This window comes from Podarcis erhardii (assembly GCF_964252035.2).
Source record: "Podarcis erhardii genome assembly, chromosome: 7".
Lineage (NCBI taxonomy): Eukaryota > Metazoa > Chordata > Lepidosauria > Squamata > Lacertidae > Podarcis > Podarcis erhardii.
The window spans coordinates 43,005,488-43,022,698 of NC_138511.1; the positions used below are offsets into that span (position 1 = coordinate 43,005,488).

Consider the following 17,211-nt stretch of genomic DNA (forward strand, 5'->3'; position numbering starts at 1 on the left):
GCTGTTTACTGCTGAATTGGGGGGGGGGGGACATCCGTTGGGTTCTCTGCAGAAGTGTGGGTGAGCCCTTTCTTTCACATACCGCAAGCAGTGGAAATATGTTACAAGGCGAAGTTCCTGGGAACACTGAATGACTCTCAAGACATTGGGGTGCTGGTGGGGTGGGTGCCTGCCATCAACATTAACCTGGTGTGGCTTTTAGTTGCGCCATCAGCCTCTCGGACATCTTTTGACAGAGGCTGCATTGATATGAGGTTGCCTTGCATTCAAGCCCAGAGTCATGCCTTTTCTTCCTTCCTGCTTTCTCATTTATGCATTTTGTCACTTTGTTTGCAGCTGGCTTACCAGGCATGGGTGACCAACGCCAAGTCTGCGCTGCGTGAGCGACAGCGGCAGGAGAAGGAGCAGCGAAAGGTGGAGCAGGCTGAAGGCAGGTCTTCCTGTGTCCTCTCCCCTCTCCTTTCCAACTGGGCTGGGCAGAGGTGGCACCTCTCAAGTTGACCCCTGCTGCCTGGCCCTCTTGGTCCACATTGGCAGGAGGCCCAGCTCTGATGAGCACTGGGGGGGGGGCAGACCAGGCGGGAGGGTGTGACTGTATCTGTGCCTTTCAGGTGACTTAACCAAAGGGGAATCCCAGAGAGGTGAAATGGCAGACAGGGCCAGCAGCAAAGGGGAAGAGGAGGAAGAAGAGGAGGAAGAAGAGGAAGAAGAGGAAGAGGCTGCTCCAGGTACCTTGCTCAGTGGGACTGCACTCAGGTAGAGGATCCCCTGTGTACTGGGCTGCCTTTGAGCCACATTCATCTGCCAGAAGTGCAGCAGAAGATTCATTTTCCTGTTTCACAGATGCAGTGGAAAACTTGGGGGGGGGAGCACAAGGGGTGTAGTGTAGACTGCATGACCCATGCAGTCCTGCCCTTCCAGCACCTTGCTGTAATTTCTTATCCCTCAGCATCTGTTGCCTAATGGTATGGCCACTCTGGTTGCTACTATAGCAACGAAGAATGGCATTTTAAACTCACCCTGCCTAATGGTTCTGAACCAAAATAGAGTTTTAGCCTTTGAAATTTGCACGTCTCAGAATTTTGCAGTTATCCAGCCAAGCAGTGTGTACAAAAATGCTGCAGCTCTTTCCCCCTCAGTATCCGCTGCCCAATAGCAGGGCTGGCCCTGGTTGCTAGGAAGCAGTACTTGGGTTAGGGATATTTTCCCAGAGACCGTGGTGTCGGGGAAACTGGTTACCCACTGCAGGGATCAGAGATGGCGGCCTCGATGGGCATTTGGCCTCCTTCAACCAGGCTCTCCTTTTATCCAGAGAAGAGCAACGTGGTGCAGCGGGTGCTGAACGTTCTGGGTTTCCTGTGGGTGCTGTGCCAGGCCACGGTGGACGGGCTCACCCAGTGGCTGCGGGCCTTTACCAAGGAGCACGAACAGCTGTCTGCCGTCTTGGGACTGGAGAGATTCGTCCTCACGCAACAGCTGGATCAGGTAGGCCTAGCTTGGTACAGCTGGGCTTGGGAGGGGCGTCTTTTGGAAGGAGGGAGGAAAGGGGTGAGGTATGATCCACTTGGTGACGGCATGTAAAACTTTGCAGGTGGGCGAGGTTCAGAGGAGCGTCCTGGACAGGCTGTACAAACCAGCAGCGACAGATAATACCTCCGAGGACACCGCCTTGCCGGGTACGGCGGCAGAGTCTCCAGACAGCATGGCTTCCAGGCAGGTGCATAGGGGAAGAGGGCTGCTGGGGGGAAGGTCAAAGCCACATGTGGATCTGTGTGGGGGCCCCCCTCCATCACCAGTGGAGTTTGTGGGAGCTTAACGGCATGTAATTCAAGCAAGGGGCTGCTTCTTAACCTGCATTTGGTGCACCGGAATTGGGTGGGCTCAGCAGTGGAGAAAAGAGTGCCCCTGGACATGTACGGGCTGCCTTCTCTCTTACCTCTACAACCACAACCTAAAACAGATGGGATGAAGTATATTTAGGAAGGCCCCATTCTGGAGGCGGGGGCTTGAACCTGAGTCCCCCCAAGTCTCTCTTCATTGGTCCACCTTCCACAGCATGGTGCCATCCAGCTACTTTGGACTAGAACTCCCATCGGCCTTGTTTTTATTTCCCTAATATTAGACAAGTGTTTTCACTATACTGTTTTTGACTCCTGCTAAACCCTTTCCCCACTTTTGTTTAAGGTAAGCCTGTCCAGATATGCCATTTTATTATGTATTCTATAACTAAAGAAAAATCGCCTTTACCTGTATTTTTTCTAATGTTATTATGTTTGTTTTTAATGTCTGTTGGCGTTTTCCTAGGAAGATTTAACACAAAGTGGGGACATTTATTCACTCTGTTTTGGAGCTGGTGCATGACTTTCTTTTTCTGCCCTCTTTCTCCCCCCCCCCCCAGCAGTGGGTGCGAAGGAGCAGAGGTGCTTAGCAATAACACCACTGGCTACGACACCCGAAGTGGCAGTGAGGAGCAGATCCCTGCCATGGGCTTCCCGGACGATGTGAGGCTCCCTCCCAGCAACTCCCAGGAGCTGCTGACTTACTCCAAGGCACGGCCGCGCACGGCCAGCGAGCTGCTGCTGAGCAGGTACTACTGGGCAGTGGCGTAGCGTGGGTTGTCAGCACCCGGGGCAAGGCAAGTAATTTGCGCCCCCTAACCCGTGGATTTGCGCCCCCTAACCCGTGGATTTGCGCCCCCTAACCCTAACCCCCAGATGTTGCGCCCGGTGCGGCCGGCCCCCCTGCACCCCCCATGCTACGCCACTGCTACTGGGGCCACTCGCCTATTTTGGCTCAAGGCTTTGTGGGTAAATATGCCAAGCTTTGTGGGACAGGGAAGGGGCAGAGAACCATTCTCAGCCTGGAGGCTGCAACATTTCCTCGTAGGCAGTCTTCTGCAGGGGTGGGGTCATATGCCAGTGGTGGGTGTGGCCATTGGCAAAAGGGGGTGGAGAAATGGGTGTGGCTCTTACCTCTGGGCAGTAGGCTACTTTCCAGCCTTTCTGCAGGTTTGTACAACCCCACACATCTCTCAGTCCTTCTTCCAAGCAAGCAAGAGGTGTTATCGCAATTCAAGGAAACATTCCAGCCAGTCAAAGCACTAAGGGAGAGTGTGTATATCTGGGCCATTGAATAATGCAGTCCAGGGAGAGTCCTGGGGGCCAGATAAAGAGGCCTGGATGGCCACATTCACACACACCCAGGCCTGTGGCTCCCCACCCCATGAGGCAGGTGCTCAGGAAGGTTGGAAGAATGAAAATTGTTTGCATGGATCACTTTCAGGAGAAAGGGCTGTAGATCATGTAAAGCAAAGGCAAGTGTCCCCGGTTTGATTCCGGACATCCCCAGGTAGGGATAGGAAAGACCTCTATCTGAAACCCTGGGGAGCTGCTGCCTGTCAGAGTAGGCACAATAGGCTCAATTGGCCTTCCTCCATCTACTGTGCTCCACCTGCTTTGGACTAGGGCTCCTATCAACCCCAATATCCTCCAGGCACAGAATGCTGGGGCTGATGGGAGTTGTCATCCAAACCATCTGGAGGGAAGCCTGGACTGGGATGGACAAAGTGTCTGGTTGGGTATAAAGCAGCTTCTTGAGCTCCTAAACAAAAATAAAGAAAGTGTTTATTACCTTTCTATCCCACCTTTCCTCTGAGGAGCTCAAGGTAGCATGTGTGGCCCTCCTCCTTCACATTGTATCCTCACAACAACCCTGAGAGGTAGGCTAGGCTGAGAGGCCCAAGTTCACCCAGCGGGGTTCATGGCCAAGTGGGGATTCGAACCCTGGTCTCCAAGGTCCTACTGCCAATGCTTGTTAACCCCTGCACCATACTTGGGCAAGTAAAAAATTTGCCAGCTGATGCAAGTTTGGCCAACTGGAATACATTTTGCAGATAGGAGAATGCAGAGTTAGTGGGCATATATATATATGTATTACAATCCGGAAGATGTTTGTTTGAAGCAAGGGTGGCAGAAACGGGTTACCTCTTTGGCTATGGGCAGGTGACGAGGCAGGCAGACACAGCACGGGTTGGGCTTTGCTACCCCAGCTGCTTTCCCTTTTGGCTCAGCCTGACTGACTCTCTCTCCTCCTCTCTCTCCTGTTGGTTCTTTCCAGGCATGTCTCCTTTGAGGAGCTGGAGGAGTCTGAGCGCTTCTACCACTCGCAGAACCGCTTTCTGCAGCTGCTGCTGGCCTGCTACCATTTTGTGGCTGGCCACTCGGACCTGCTCTGCTACTTCATCATCATCCTGAACAACATGGTGACGGCCTCCGTCATCTCACTGGTCCTGCCCATCCTGGTCTTCCTGTGGGCTATGCTGTCCATCCCGCGGCCCAGCAAGCGCTTCTGGATGACAGCAATCATCTACACAGAGGTGGGGCCCCCCAAATCCTGGTGACACCCCCTCTTGTCTTGTAGAAGTGAGATGATGAACATGAAAACTTTCCTTCTAATAATTGTCAACAAAAGGGGTGGAGAACCTTTTTTCTAAAATATTTTTTTATTAATTTTCCATTTTTCTCCAATATTACATCATAACAATTAATATTTTTCACAATTTCAAAATTTCCCCATTCCTCCCCGACTTCCCTCAACCTCCTTCTCTGGTTTATTTCACAATAATATCATTTCCTGCACATTACCTTTTTCACTCCTTTTTTTTTAAAAAAAAAATTAGCTTGTAAATTATGTAATTTTTGCTAATTGTAAATGATTATTCAAAACCTGCTAGGGAGTTCAGGATGAGGAACCTTTTTCAGCCTGAGGGCCGCATTCCCTTCTGGACAACCTTCCAGGGACCACATGCCAGAGTGGGTGGAGCCGTTTTACACACACACACACACACACACACCCCTCTGTTCTTTGTCAGGGCAAGTGAGAGGCTGTATCAGAGTTCAAAGACGCATTCCAGCCAGGCAAAATCACTCAAGCAAGGGGGTGAAGCAAGGTCAGCAAGCAGAGTAGCTTGGGAGAGGGATGCGTGGCTGGGCAGAGCCCTGAGGGTCAGATAAAAAGGCGGGGGGGGCACATTTGAACCTGGGGCTAGAGCAGTGTTCCCCAACCTTTGGTCTCAAGCTGTTTTCGGACTACAATTCCCGTCACCCCTGACTACTGGTCTTGCTAGCTAGGGATGATGGGAGTTGTAGTCCAAAAACAGCTGGAGACCCAAGACTGGGAAACACCGAGCTAGAGGCTCCCCAGCCCTGGTCTGCAATATTAGTTGCAAGTTAACAAGGGTACCTGGGCTTTTGTATACAGAAAGTAGAAGGGCTTACAAGCGAGGAACAGGCAGATTTTGGTTTGGTTCAAAGCAATATCAATCAGCCCAGAAGGTTGATGTTTTTGGACCTATACTGAAAGACTGTTGACATATATATCTGTGTAGGTTTGGGTGGCAGGTGGCGTGTGACGTTGTGGTAAATGTTCTTAAACAGCCTTGCTACTGTTCTGCTGCCATGAGGAGCCAGGAACGTCCCCCTGGCTAGCCTGGCTCTGATCCTGCCCTGCCATCTCCCCTCACAGGTGATGGTGGTGGTGAAATACCTCTTCCAGTTTGGCTTCTTCCCCTGGAATAGCTATACCACCCTGGTGCGCTACGAGAGCAAGCCCTTTTTCGCACCGCGCATCCTGGGCCTGGAGAAAACGGACAACTACATCAAGTACGACCTGATCCAGCTGATGGCTCTCTTCTTCCACCGGTCCTTGCTCCTGGTAAGAGGGAGCCTGGGGCCCTCCGTGTGAGACCGTTTTACTTGCTGCTTTATTGTAATGAAACCTTGAAGCAAACTACAAAGAAAATGTTTTATTTTGAAACGCTGAAGTTGTCAGTGAAAGACAGTTAAAACCAGGCTTTTTAAAACATTCAGCAATACAGTCATACCTTGGAAGTTGAACGCCTTGTGAGTCGAACGTTTTGGCTCCCGAACACCACAAACCCAGAAGTGAGTGTTCCAGTTTGCGAACGTTTTTTGGAACCTGAACGTCCACCGGGGCTTCCGCAGCTTCCAATTGAGTGCAGGAAGCTCCTGCAGCCAATTGGAAGCCACGCCTTGGTTGTCGAACGTTTTCAGAAGTCTAATGGTCTTCCTGAACTGATTCTGTTTGACAACCAAGGTACGACTGTAATTAAATTCAACCACAGGCAGCAAAAAGATTAGAGTGTGACAGCATCCTAAATGTCTGGAAAGGCTTGTCCAAACAAAAATGCTTTAAACCAAAAAGAATACAACAACACAGCTGCCTGATATCAATAGGCAGGGAGTTCCAAAGTGTGGGTGCTGCTACACTAAAAGATTGATTTCTTCCATGTGCAGAACAAGTATTCTATAGCACTTGCAGCAGGGCCAGGTTCACAGATGGAAGAAGTCAAGGGAGCACATAAGGGATTAAGGTGGTCCCACAAGTAAACTGGCTCAAACTATTAAGCAATTTGTATACAAATAGTAACTTCTTGACTAGAAGCCAGCCCCCTCTGCCTAACCTGGGAAAGCTGTAGGATGGATCTGGAGTAGCCTGTTGCAGAAAGGGGTACCCGGGCAGTCCCCAGTAGCTATAGCAACAGATGCAGGGAAAGCTTGTTTCTCCTAGGCTTGGTATGGAGTTGAGTGCACTGTGAGACCTGAGTCCTGGCATAGTGCCTTCTTGAAGCTGATGGACTCCAACTCCCATCAGGCTGATGGTCAGGGGTGATGGGAGTTGTCATTGCATGATATTAGACCTATGCACTGTTTGCTGCAGTAGCTAAAAACTTTTATTTTATTTTATTGTGCACATTTATTTTTAAAACGTATTGATTTTATTTATATTTTTATCATTTTATTATGTCTTCTGTTTTCTAAAATATTATTTTATTGTTACCGTTTAATGGATATTTTGTGCCATTTTAAATAATAATAATAATAATAATAATAATAATAATAATAATAATAATAATTTATTTATACCCCGCCCATCTGGCTGAGTTTCCCCAGCCACTCTGGGCGGCTCCCAATCAAGCATTAAAAACAATTTTAGGTAAACGGCTTAGATGAAGTGGTTTGTAAATAATGTAAATAAAATAAATAGGCCCACTGCATGAGGTTGGCTTCTGCTTCCCAAACCCTTTCTGAGCTTACCTGCCTGTCTGTCCTCTTTGACAGAGCTACGGGCTGTGGGATCACGAGGAAGAAGTCCTGGCCAAACATCCTCTTGAAGCAGCAGAGCCTGTGGCTTCCACCGAGAGCAGAGAGGTGGCTGAGACTTTGGTGGAAGCTGACGTTGAGGCAGAAACCGTGGTGGATCAGGAGGCGGAGCCCGAGGTGCCCAAGGGAATCCGCTCACGGTTCCGGAAGAAAAAGGAGAAGAAGAAGAAAAGGAGCAAGGCTCTGAAAGAGCAGGGAGAGGAAGGTAGGTGGGGGGACAACACCTATGCTTACTCCTTTAGGAATGCTTGTTTCCAGCCTCCCCAGGTCTGGGGACAACAGTGTATCAAAAATACATATCTAAACTACCTTGTCAAGCATTTCAAGACCTGCCTGCAGCTCACAGATTAAAGCTGGTCTGCAGAAGTCAGAGAAGATAAAGAAAACCTCCTGAGATTGTGTTGGGATGCAGGGAAGAGGAGGGGGTCTTGTTAGGCCATATCAGGCTGACACTGAAGCAAGGAGGTGAGGCCAGTGCTTGCTTATTCCCCTGTTTCCAACCTCAGAGGAGCAGCAGGAAGAGGAGCAGGATCCGAAGCAAAAGGACAAGAAGTCCAGCCCATCCAAGGAGAAGTTGAAGGCTGCTGGACTCAGAGTGAAGAGCTTCTTCGTCTCTGCGTAAGTGACGATATGGACTTTTGGGGAGGGGGCTGGGAGCAACGGGCTTGGAACTGGCTCTCCCCTCCAGGAGGCAGGTTGCCACATGGAGCAAATGAACGTGAAAAGCTTGCCAGGGCAGCCTCTTTCTCCATCTGACTCAGCGTTCTTCCCTCTAATTTTATAGCCACTTGGATGGGTTTAAAAGAGGATTGGCCAAAATTGATGAAAAAAGCCGTCAATGGCTTCTAGCCACTTGAATGTCATGCCTTGATTGTTGTTTTAACTGTTTTGCTCTTTTATTGGGCTTGTTAATTATTGGGCATTTTAATTAGGGACGTTTAAATGTAGTTGTTCTACTATGCATTTTTAATTGTGGGTAGTTGCATTTGGCATGCTCTGGTCCATGGGGTCACAAAGAGTCGGACACGACTAAACAACAACAGTTGCATTTTTATAGCTGGTTTTATTCTTGCTATTTTTCTGTTGTTCATACACGCCTTGGCTTCTTCTTGAAAAGCAATATATTCATAATGATGTTCTACCTCTACTGTTGGACACAGTAAGCCTCTGATTGCCAACTGCTGGGAAATCACTAGGGGGAGGGGGGAAGTGCTGTTCTTCTCAGGTCCTGCTTGAAGGTTTCTCACAAGCATCTGGGTGGCCACGGTAACAAGAGGATGCTGGACCAGATGGGCAACTAGCTGTGGTGGCTATGCTCTGCCTCCACTGAGTAATATCAGTCTTCCTTGTGGATTTCCCATTGGGGCATCTAGTTGGTAACTCTGAGAACAGGATGCTGGATTCAATGGGCCTCCTTGCGCCTAATCTAGCAGGCCTCTTCTAATGCTGGGCAATGGCTCTCCAGGTTCATTTCCGGGGTCTTTCTCATCACTTGATGCTTCCTGGGGTCCTTTTACCGGGAAGTTCCTGGGATAAAACCTGGGACCTTTTGCATGCTCCACCCGCCCTCTCCACAACCCACATGGCTATCTTACGTTCAGCAAGCCACCTCTTCCATCTAATACCATCTGTCCCAACTGTAGTTGTTTCTCCCCAGGGTCTCAGGCAGAAAAGGGTCTTCCCCACCACTGTTCCACAATCCTTTGCATGGTGGAGATGCCAAGGGCTGAGCCTGGGAACCTTCTGCCTGCTAAGCATGTGGTTTTGCTATGGTAGGGTTGGCATATGTCCAGAATTTCCCAGACATCGCCAGAATATTGTGGCCAGAAGTAGCATTGCTAAAAACACCCAGGAAAATCCAGACGTATGGCAACCCATGTCAGAAGCGATTTTCCTTAAAAAATAGCTCAACAACTTTTTTGGGTGATTTTGCCAAAAATGGTCAACAATTCTTGTGTTCAGATTTTCACTTTTTGAAACCCTAGCTATGGTACAATTTGGTTTTAATAATTTAATGTGATTTTATTCCTTCATATTTTCCTTGCTTCAGGGGTGTGTGTGTGTGAAGCAGTACATAAATTCAATAAGCCTAGCCTTACCATTCTTAGGAGCATAGGATGCTGCCTTATACTGAGTCAGGCCATTGGTCCATCAAGCTCAGTAATGTCTACACTGACTGGCAGTGACTCTGGGTTTTCTGGAGTCTGTCCCAGTCTTGCCTGGAGATGCCAAGGACTTGGCTTGACATTTTCTGCATGTGGAAATGCAGGAACATCCCTTCCTGATATTCATGCAGATGATTTGGTTCTGGATTCGGGGTGGTTCTGAATTAAGTGGCAAGTGGCAAAGGCATCAGCCCTACACCTTATCCTCCCCGCCTCCCTCTCCCTCCAGAGCAGAGCGCATGTTCCAACCACTGCAGCGGTTCTTCCAGGACATTTTGCACAGCAAATACCGTGCTGCTACCGATGTCTATGCCCTCATGTTCCTTGCTGATGTGGTCGACTTCATCATCATCATCTTTGGTTTCTGGGCTTTTGGGGTAAGTGGGACCGTCACAGTTATTTGTTAGCAAACTTAATTCACACAGTGCCTCCAACAGACACGGTAATTTGTAGAGTAAAATCAATGGGCACCACCAACTCAGGTCCATGCATTTCAATGGGTCTGTTCTAATTTGAACGTGACTCTGTGCTTGGGGATCCCCAAGCAAGTGTTGCCCTCCATATCCTGGGGCAGATCTGGAGGACAGCCGCCTGGGCAAGAGGTATTCCCTTCCTCCTGCCAATCTGCCAAACACCTCCCAGCACAGGCTTCCCTTTCTCCCCAGAAACACTCTGCTGCGGCCGACATCACTTCCTCCCTCTCAGACGACCAGGTGCCGCAGGCCTTCCTGGTGATGCTGCTCATCCAGTTCTCCACCATGGTCATCGACCGGGCTCTCTACCTCCGCAAGAGCGTCTTGGGCAAGCTGGTCTTCCAGGTCTTCCTGGTCTTTGGCATCCACATTTGGATGTTCTTCATCTTGCCTGCAGTCACTGAGAGGTACCTGGCCTAGCTATCTGTCTGCCTGTTATGTTATGTATTAATAGAATTATATGCTATATATATTCACAATAAAGGCACAGCTCCAGACCTCTACCATCCTTCTAAACTTGTAGGCAGAAGAAGGACCAGACCCTAGCTGCATACTGCATTTTGATATTTAATTCTACAACAAGTCAGACGGTTCCTGCTACACAATTAGTTAATATATGGAGGGGCAATGAGTAGTATGTACACAAAGCATTAAAATTCTTCAAGTTACTGGCTGCTCATCTAGAAACTGCAAAAACCTGGAAGCTGGCGGTCAACTTAACTTTTAAGCAAAGGCTCCATGGATTTATGCATATTGTGCTTGCAGAAAAACTGGCATTGAACTGAAAAATTGGCCAGAAGAAAGGCAAAATCTTTTTTGCTACCTGGAGCCTACTCATGGAATACATTAAGGGGCATATTCAAGATCTTTGTTGTCTGCCTCCCTGAGACTGCAGAACGCTGTCTGAAGTGGCTGTTCGCCTCTGCCATTGGAACTCTTAATTTATTCTAGTTTGGATGTCCTCAAATGTTTTTCTGCTGCTTGTTCTTCCATGGGTGGGTAAGGGGCTGGGAGGAATTTAACTGTTTCTATATCATTGATGTTTCCTCACGAGGAGCAATAAAATACATTTTTAAACATAAAAAAGAAGAACCAGACCTGAAATGTGCCCCGCCTTCCTTCCCCCAATTGTGATTTCCCTCCCCAGGATGTTCAACCTGAATACTGTGGCCCAGCTGTGGTACTTTGTGAAATGCATCTACTTCGCTCTGTCGGCTTACCAGATCCGCTGCGGCTACCCGACTCGCATCCTGGGGAACTTTCTCACCAAGAAGTACAACCACCTCAACCTCTTTCTTTTCCAAGGGTAAGGCCAAGTTCCCAGGGTCCTCCCAGAGTGGGGTGAGGGGAGCCTGACTCAGGTGAAAGATGCAAGAGGGCAAGTTGAGCATGATCAGGGTTTGTTTTGTAGTTACAAGTTAGGGCAGGAGAAAAGCACCTTTTCAGGGTCCATAGATCAAGGTGCACAGGACCTGAACACCCCTCTCTCCTCTGACAGCTTCCGCCTGGTGCCTTTCCTGGTGGAGTTGCGGGCCGTCATGGACTGGGTCTGGACAGACACCACCCTGTCTCTCTCCAACTGGATGTGTGTGGAAGACATCTATGCCAACATCTTCATCATCAAGTGCAGCCGTGAGACTGAGAAGGTGGGGCTGGAATGGTGGTGGAGGAGGAGGAGGCGAGGGTGGGCCTGACCTCTCCCACCGCTCTCCTAGAGTGTAAAAACTTACCCCATATATACACACTTGGCCACTTTGATTTATGGCACTGGCACTGTTACAAGTGCCACATCATATTGGTCCCACATTTGTAAGAATTTGATTGTTTTCACACTTTGGAACTCCCTGCCTATTGACATCAGGCAGACACTTTCACCGTACTCTTCTTGGTGCCTGCTAAAAACGTGTTTGTTTGGGCGAGTCTATCCAGACATGTAGAAGCTGCCTTGTAATCTGGCTTTAGCTTCTCACTCAACATTATTTTTTTTAATGTTTTAAATAATTCTTTACTGTTATTTTACTGATACTTTGTTTTATTCTTTTTGTAACCTGCTTTGAGGGGTTTTCCTTTACAATCAAGAGGTATGAAGTTTATCAAATAAATAGAAACGAGAGCAGCTGGCGGGAGGTTGAATGATGAGAAAGGAGGAACTCTGGACAAGCTTTTATCCTCCCGTTGGCCAGGATGCGGCCATCTAACCATGCCGTTGTGCACACGTGGGCCTCGTCCTTATGCTTCTCTGACCCCTCCCTACAGAAATACCCGCAGCCCAAGGGGCAGAAGAAGAAGAAGATTGTAAAGTACGGCATGGGAGGCCTCATCATCCTCTTCCTCATCTGCATCATCTGGTTCCCGCTGCTTTTCATGTCGCTCGTGCGCTCCGTGGTGGGCGTGGTCAACCACCCCATTGATGTCACCGTCACCCTCAAGCTGGGAGGTTACGAGGTAGGAAGAGGACAGCATGGGCTGGACCCCCTGGGTATCTTAGTCTCTCCTGTTCAGAAGGGTGATTCTTCCTCACAGTGAATAACGGACTAGCAGCACCTGCTGTCAGCTGGAGAAATAGCTGTATGGCCCACTTCCTTGGGAGCTAGCACTGAGCCGTTCTCTCTAAAGCACTGGTCAGAAGCCACACTGACTACCATGTGCAGGGAGGGTTTTTGTCTCCCGGGTCAAACCTGCCAAAAGATCCTGGTGGCCTTTTGGCTTACCCTGTCGGAACAGCCTTTCACGAGCCCAGCTGGCTGAGACTGATTTGAGGAGCTGCCGTCCAAAACATCTGGAGGGCCCTATCTCGGGAGAGGCTGCTGCACATGGCATGGCTTGGTTCTCTTGCTAGAACGATACAGTCATTCTGGTCTGCATTCCGACAGCCCCTCCTGCTGTCCACTCCTTAACAGACCCACCATCTGGATGGCTTAAAACTTGATACTGGTGTGGGGAGGTCCATGGTCTGTATCTGTATGTGTGATGGGTTCCAGGATTGGTTTCACAGAGGATAAAGCTATCAATGGCCTCTAGTGTCACTCAAGCCCTGCTTCCCATTGAGGCATCTGACCTCTGTGGGGAAGAGGCTGCCGGATTAGATTGCCTGATCTGGCAGGGCTGTTTGCTTGGAGCAGCTCTGCTGGCGTGAGGAGTTCTCAACCCCCTCCTCCCTCTCACCCTTTTTCTTTTGCAGCCTCTCTTCACCATGAGCGCCCAACAGCAGTCAATCCAAGAGTTCACCCCCAAGGACTATGATGCGTTAACGAACGAGTTTGTGCGGCAGCCGGTGAGTTTCCTAAGGAAACTAGGAATGGGAAGAGAGCTCCCCTCTGCATCCAGGCATGTGGCCATAGCAGCAGCAGCAGGAGTCCTCCCAGTCCTCATGTTCTGTGCTGGTGCTGTGTAAGAAAAGGAGGCTTTATGGGTAAACTGGTTGTGTATGTGTTGTGGCATACCACCCTGATTCTGGGGCTCTCTCCTGCCCCCAGGTGGCCATGCAGTTCATCACCCTTTACAGTTACGAGGATATCGTGACGGCACGCATTGAGGGCAGTTCAGGCTCGCTATGGAGCATCAGCCCACCCAGCCGGGAGCAGCTGTACCGAGAGCTGAATAATGGCTCCTCTGCCATCACCCTGCGCTTCACGTGGAACTTCCAGCGGTATGTCCTGGTGGAGATTTAGGATTATGGTGTCTCGCTAGGGCATGCAACAAGAAACACCTTGCTCGCTCAGGCTAATGGCTTGCGCAGTACGCGTTGATGTGAATAATACTTTGCAGTGTAATTAAGCAGCAGTAATTTCCCACTCCCCGGCCATGTTCTGCACCCTCTCCAAGTGCCTCTGACTGGCTGGAACGTGTCCTTAAGAGTCTGGGGATGCCTCTTGCTTGCCTAGATGAAGAAATGTTGGTAAATAGAGAGCCCTGCTGGAATACAGCCTGTGGTACAAAGACGAGAGTCACATTCATTGGTCTGCCCTCTTCTGCCTCTCGCATCCTGCCCACCACTGGCCTGTGGCCCCTGGAAGCTTGTCTGTAAGGGGACGTGGCCCCTGAGCTGAAAATGGTTCTCCATCTCCTAACAGTCTTCCTGGTTAACTTTGACCAAGACACTTTAGCCTCTTTTTTTTTAATGGGTTATCTTCTTGGTGTGTTCTGAACACTTAATTGCACCAAAGGCTCAGCATGGGCAAGAGCTTCTCAGACAAAACAGATGACAAAGGATTTGAAACATTAAAACCTCTCTGTCTCTTCCTCTTTTCATTACTCCCACCCCCAAAACCTTCAGGAACCTTAGCATAGGAGGAACAGCGGAGTACACCTCTGAAAAGCACACAATGGAGCTGGGACAACAAGACAACGTGCGGAGAGATTTGGCAAGGCTGCTGCAAGGCACCCACAACGAGTTTGTGTGAGTTTGAGGGGGTGGCACATGCCCTCCCAGCACACTCCCAAGGATTTTATTGCAAGAAAGGAGGCAATCTCTCCCCCATCTTAAAAACAAAACCCCATGGGTGACCCCACACAGTGGGGTTGAGAAAATGATTCGCAGTTGACCAAAGTTCCCCCAGTAGAGCCTTGGCATGGCTTAGCATAAGAGCATCAGCAGCGACTGGCTGCTGGATCAGGCCCAATGGGGCCCATCTAATCCAGCATCTTGGTCTCACACTGGCCAGCTTGATGCCTTTGGGAAGCCCACAAGCAGGACCTGAGTGCAGCGGAGACTCTACCCTCCCTTGGGGCTGGGATCATGCATGTGGGAGGGAGTGTGGCTCTGTGCACCCTTTAAAGGCTTCCTCTGATCCTCCTTCTTTTTTGTTGCAGTAAAGTTCCCAAACTCTTTCCTCCCTACATTCGTGCACCTAATGGCCCTGAAGCCAAACCTGTCGAGCAGATGCTGCCAGGTGAGACTGTTTCCGTTCTGTTTCCATGTTCTGTTTCAAAAGTGCCAAGTGCAAACACAGAGTAACAGTTCGTTTAGTTATTCTAGAGATGTCAACAAACACCTTATTCCAAAATTCAGCCTGCATCCCAATCAGATCCCAACAGATTGGTAACTTTGGGGAAATGTTCAGTTCAAACATTTCCAGAAAGCCCACACACCTGTTTCTTATTAAGCTGGAGGGATGGGAGAACACCCATTCTTTATGAAGACCGAGTTGCTCATTCAAAGTTTCTGTCCACCGTTCCATATATATTGTGGCAGAGGATGAGGACAGCTACTGGGACGTAGAGGTGCAACTGAAACGGCAGCAGGTGGGAATTGAGAACGGCAGTGCCAACTTCCTTGAGTGGTGGGTGATTCGGCTGGCCAACTGCCAGGAACAGGACTGCAACATCCTGCCCATGGTCATTTTCAACGACAAAGTCAGCCCTCCCAGCCTCGGTTTCTTGGCAGGATATGGGTGAGTAACCGTTTACATTCATGGGAGAATTGTTGCCTACATTCTAAGCTCTGGCGCTGATGCAAATCTTTGGCTCAGAGGTATGGATAGCCCATACCTTAGGGCACAGGGATGGGGAAGAAACACAGGCCCCTAAGACTGTCTGGCGCCTGGGACTCAGTTCTGAGGCCACACACAGCCTCCTGAACCAACCCCATCCTGCTTTGCATCTTCCCCGAGTGTTTTGTTCCCAATTGAACGCTTAGAACCCTTCTAGAGGCTCCAAGCTAAACCCTTTGCGTTATACCAGGCCTTTGGTTAATTAACATGGGCTCCTTTGGTGGTGATCATTTTTCAGTAGCATGGGTAGGATTTGTCCTGATTAGTATGTTGCTGGATGAGCGTTTTCTGTATTTTACGCGTCACTGCTTTACATTTTTCTAGTCAAATCGTTTTTAAGTGCTGAATTTTATTTTGGGGGACACTTTTTATTATATAGAGCGGCTGACAAATGCTATAATAATCCTGCCCCCCTTCCCCCCAATGCACTAGCAAAGCAGCCATTTCTTAGCTGCATTATTCTGAGCAGATGGGTATGGGTTGCTCTTGATAAAACTAAGGAGGCGTATAAAGGTGTGATCTTGCATGCCTGCAAAGCAAAACTGCATGGGTGTGGCTTCCGCCGTGTGCTGGTGGCTGCTTTCTTGGATCCCTGGCTAACCCCCTTCTCCCCCCACCCAGGATCATGGGCCTCTATGTTTCCATTGTGCTGGTGATCGGCAAGTTTGTGCGGGGCTTCTTCAGTGAGATCTCTCACTCCATCATGTTTGAGGAGCTGCCCTGCGTCGACCGCATCCTTAAGCTGTGCCACGACATCTTCCTGGTCCGTGAGACGGGCGAGTTGGAGCTGGAGGAGGAGCTGTACGCCAAGCTCATCTTCCTCTACCGCTCACCAGAGACCATGATCAAGTGGACACGCGAGAAAGAGTGAGGAGCCGCTACCACAACAGAGCCAAGCAGCCCGCAAGACACGAGGACAGGTGTTGAGAAAACACCACCTTCTCTCTCCCTCTCTCTAAGGGGCGGATGGAGAGCCTAAAGATGGACCTGGAGAGGATGCTGAGCTCCTCCTACTGCTGGACCTGGAAACTGCCTCTCTTCCCCACCTGCCTTTTGCTTAACTTCTGTGGGTGGGGCAGCCTCTTAACCTCTGAGCCAAACCTGCTGCCCCACTGCCTTAGGAGGAGGAGGGGAATTCTGTCACTCTTTGCACCAGATTTCCCTTTTTGAAACGGCTGAACGGGAAGCACCTTTGCACTCTCCGAAGCCCCTTACCCTCCTGGGTTATTCACAGCAGCACAAGGGGGTGTTTTGCAAAGCAGGAAGTCTGCAACCATTTGCTGATTGACTTGCGGCGCTGTATCCTGCTGAAAAGCCCACTGTATGCACAGCAATAACCTGTTTGCATCTCCCTCTCCCCCTGCAAAACAAAAGAATCTGGGGGTACAGAGCTTCTCTCCCCCCTCCCACTTCTTGTTCTCACGTTGCCACAAACACTCCCCCCCCCCAACCGAGTGCCATAGTCTAGGCATCACTACGTGCCAACCCCAGCTGCTGGAAACAAAGGGGTGGCTGGAGTCTATTGACTTTTTTTCCTAAAGGAGGTGGTTTTATTTATACAGATCTATATAATAAAACTTTAAAAATAAAAAGCTGTGGTTATTAGCGATATTGGAGAATACTGAATAATGGGGACAAGGGTGAACTGGGGGGTGGGGTTGAAAAGAGATGATACACCCTCACCTTGAGCAGAGCTTTTTCTTGGCTTCATCCCTACTACCCCATCTTCTGAAGGGTAGGGAGACTTACACTGCAAGTATAAAGGCACCTTTGGCCCTCCAGATATTGCTGAACTACAACTCCCAAAACTAATACAATACCTTGTTATGCAAATGCAATAATTACAACATATAAAGTGCAACAGGCATCCTGGACTTGATTCGTATGATAGGAAGTAACC

At 49.4% G+C, this 17,211-nt stretch overlaps 1 protein-coding gene across 1 annotated transcript in view; it reads left to right on the forward strand.

The window, feature by feature from the left end:
• PIEZO1 (piezo type mechanosensitive ion channel component 1 (Er blood group)) overlaps positions 1-16,903 on the forward strand; it is a 122,556-nt gene extending 105,653 nt beyond the window's left edge. Inside the window, exons 33-52 of the mRNA XM_081872090.1 lie at positions 337-442; positions 612-728; positions 1,313-1,485; positions 1,592-1,713; positions 2,402-2,587; positions 4,117-4,375; positions 5,524-5,712; positions 7,140-7,386; positions 7,688-7,799; positions 9,576-9,723; positions 10,012-10,226; positions 10,967-11,125; positions 11,318-11,465; positions 12,076-12,264; positions 13,001-13,093; positions 13,296-13,468; positions 14,096-14,218; positions 14,632-14,711; positions 15,014-15,212; positions 15,933-16,903. Of these exons, the coding sequence (XP_081728216.1) occupies positions 337-442; positions 612-728; positions 1,313-1,485; positions 1,592-1,713; positions 2,402-2,587; positions 4,117-4,375; positions 5,524-5,712; positions 7,140-7,386; positions 7,688-7,799; positions 9,576-9,723; positions 10,012-10,226; positions 10,967-11,125; positions 11,318-11,465; positions 12,076-12,264; positions 13,001-13,093; positions 13,296-13,468; positions 14,096-14,218; positions 14,632-14,711; positions 15,014-15,212; positions 15,933-16,182 (3,288 nt within the window). The 3' untranslated portion in view covers positions 16,183-16,903. The remainder of the gene's footprint in view (positions 1-336; positions 443-611; positions 729-1,312; positions 1,486-1,591; positions 1,714-2,401; positions 2,588-4,116; positions 4,376-5,523; positions 5,713-7,139; positions 7,387-7,687; positions 7,800-9,575; positions 9,724-10,011; positions 10,227-10,966; positions 11,126-11,317; positions 11,466-12,075; positions 12,265-13,000; positions 13,094-13,295; positions 13,469-14,095; positions 14,219-14,631; positions 14,712-15,013; positions 15,213-15,932) is intronic.
• Positions 16,904-17,211: the final 308 nt, after the last annotated feature.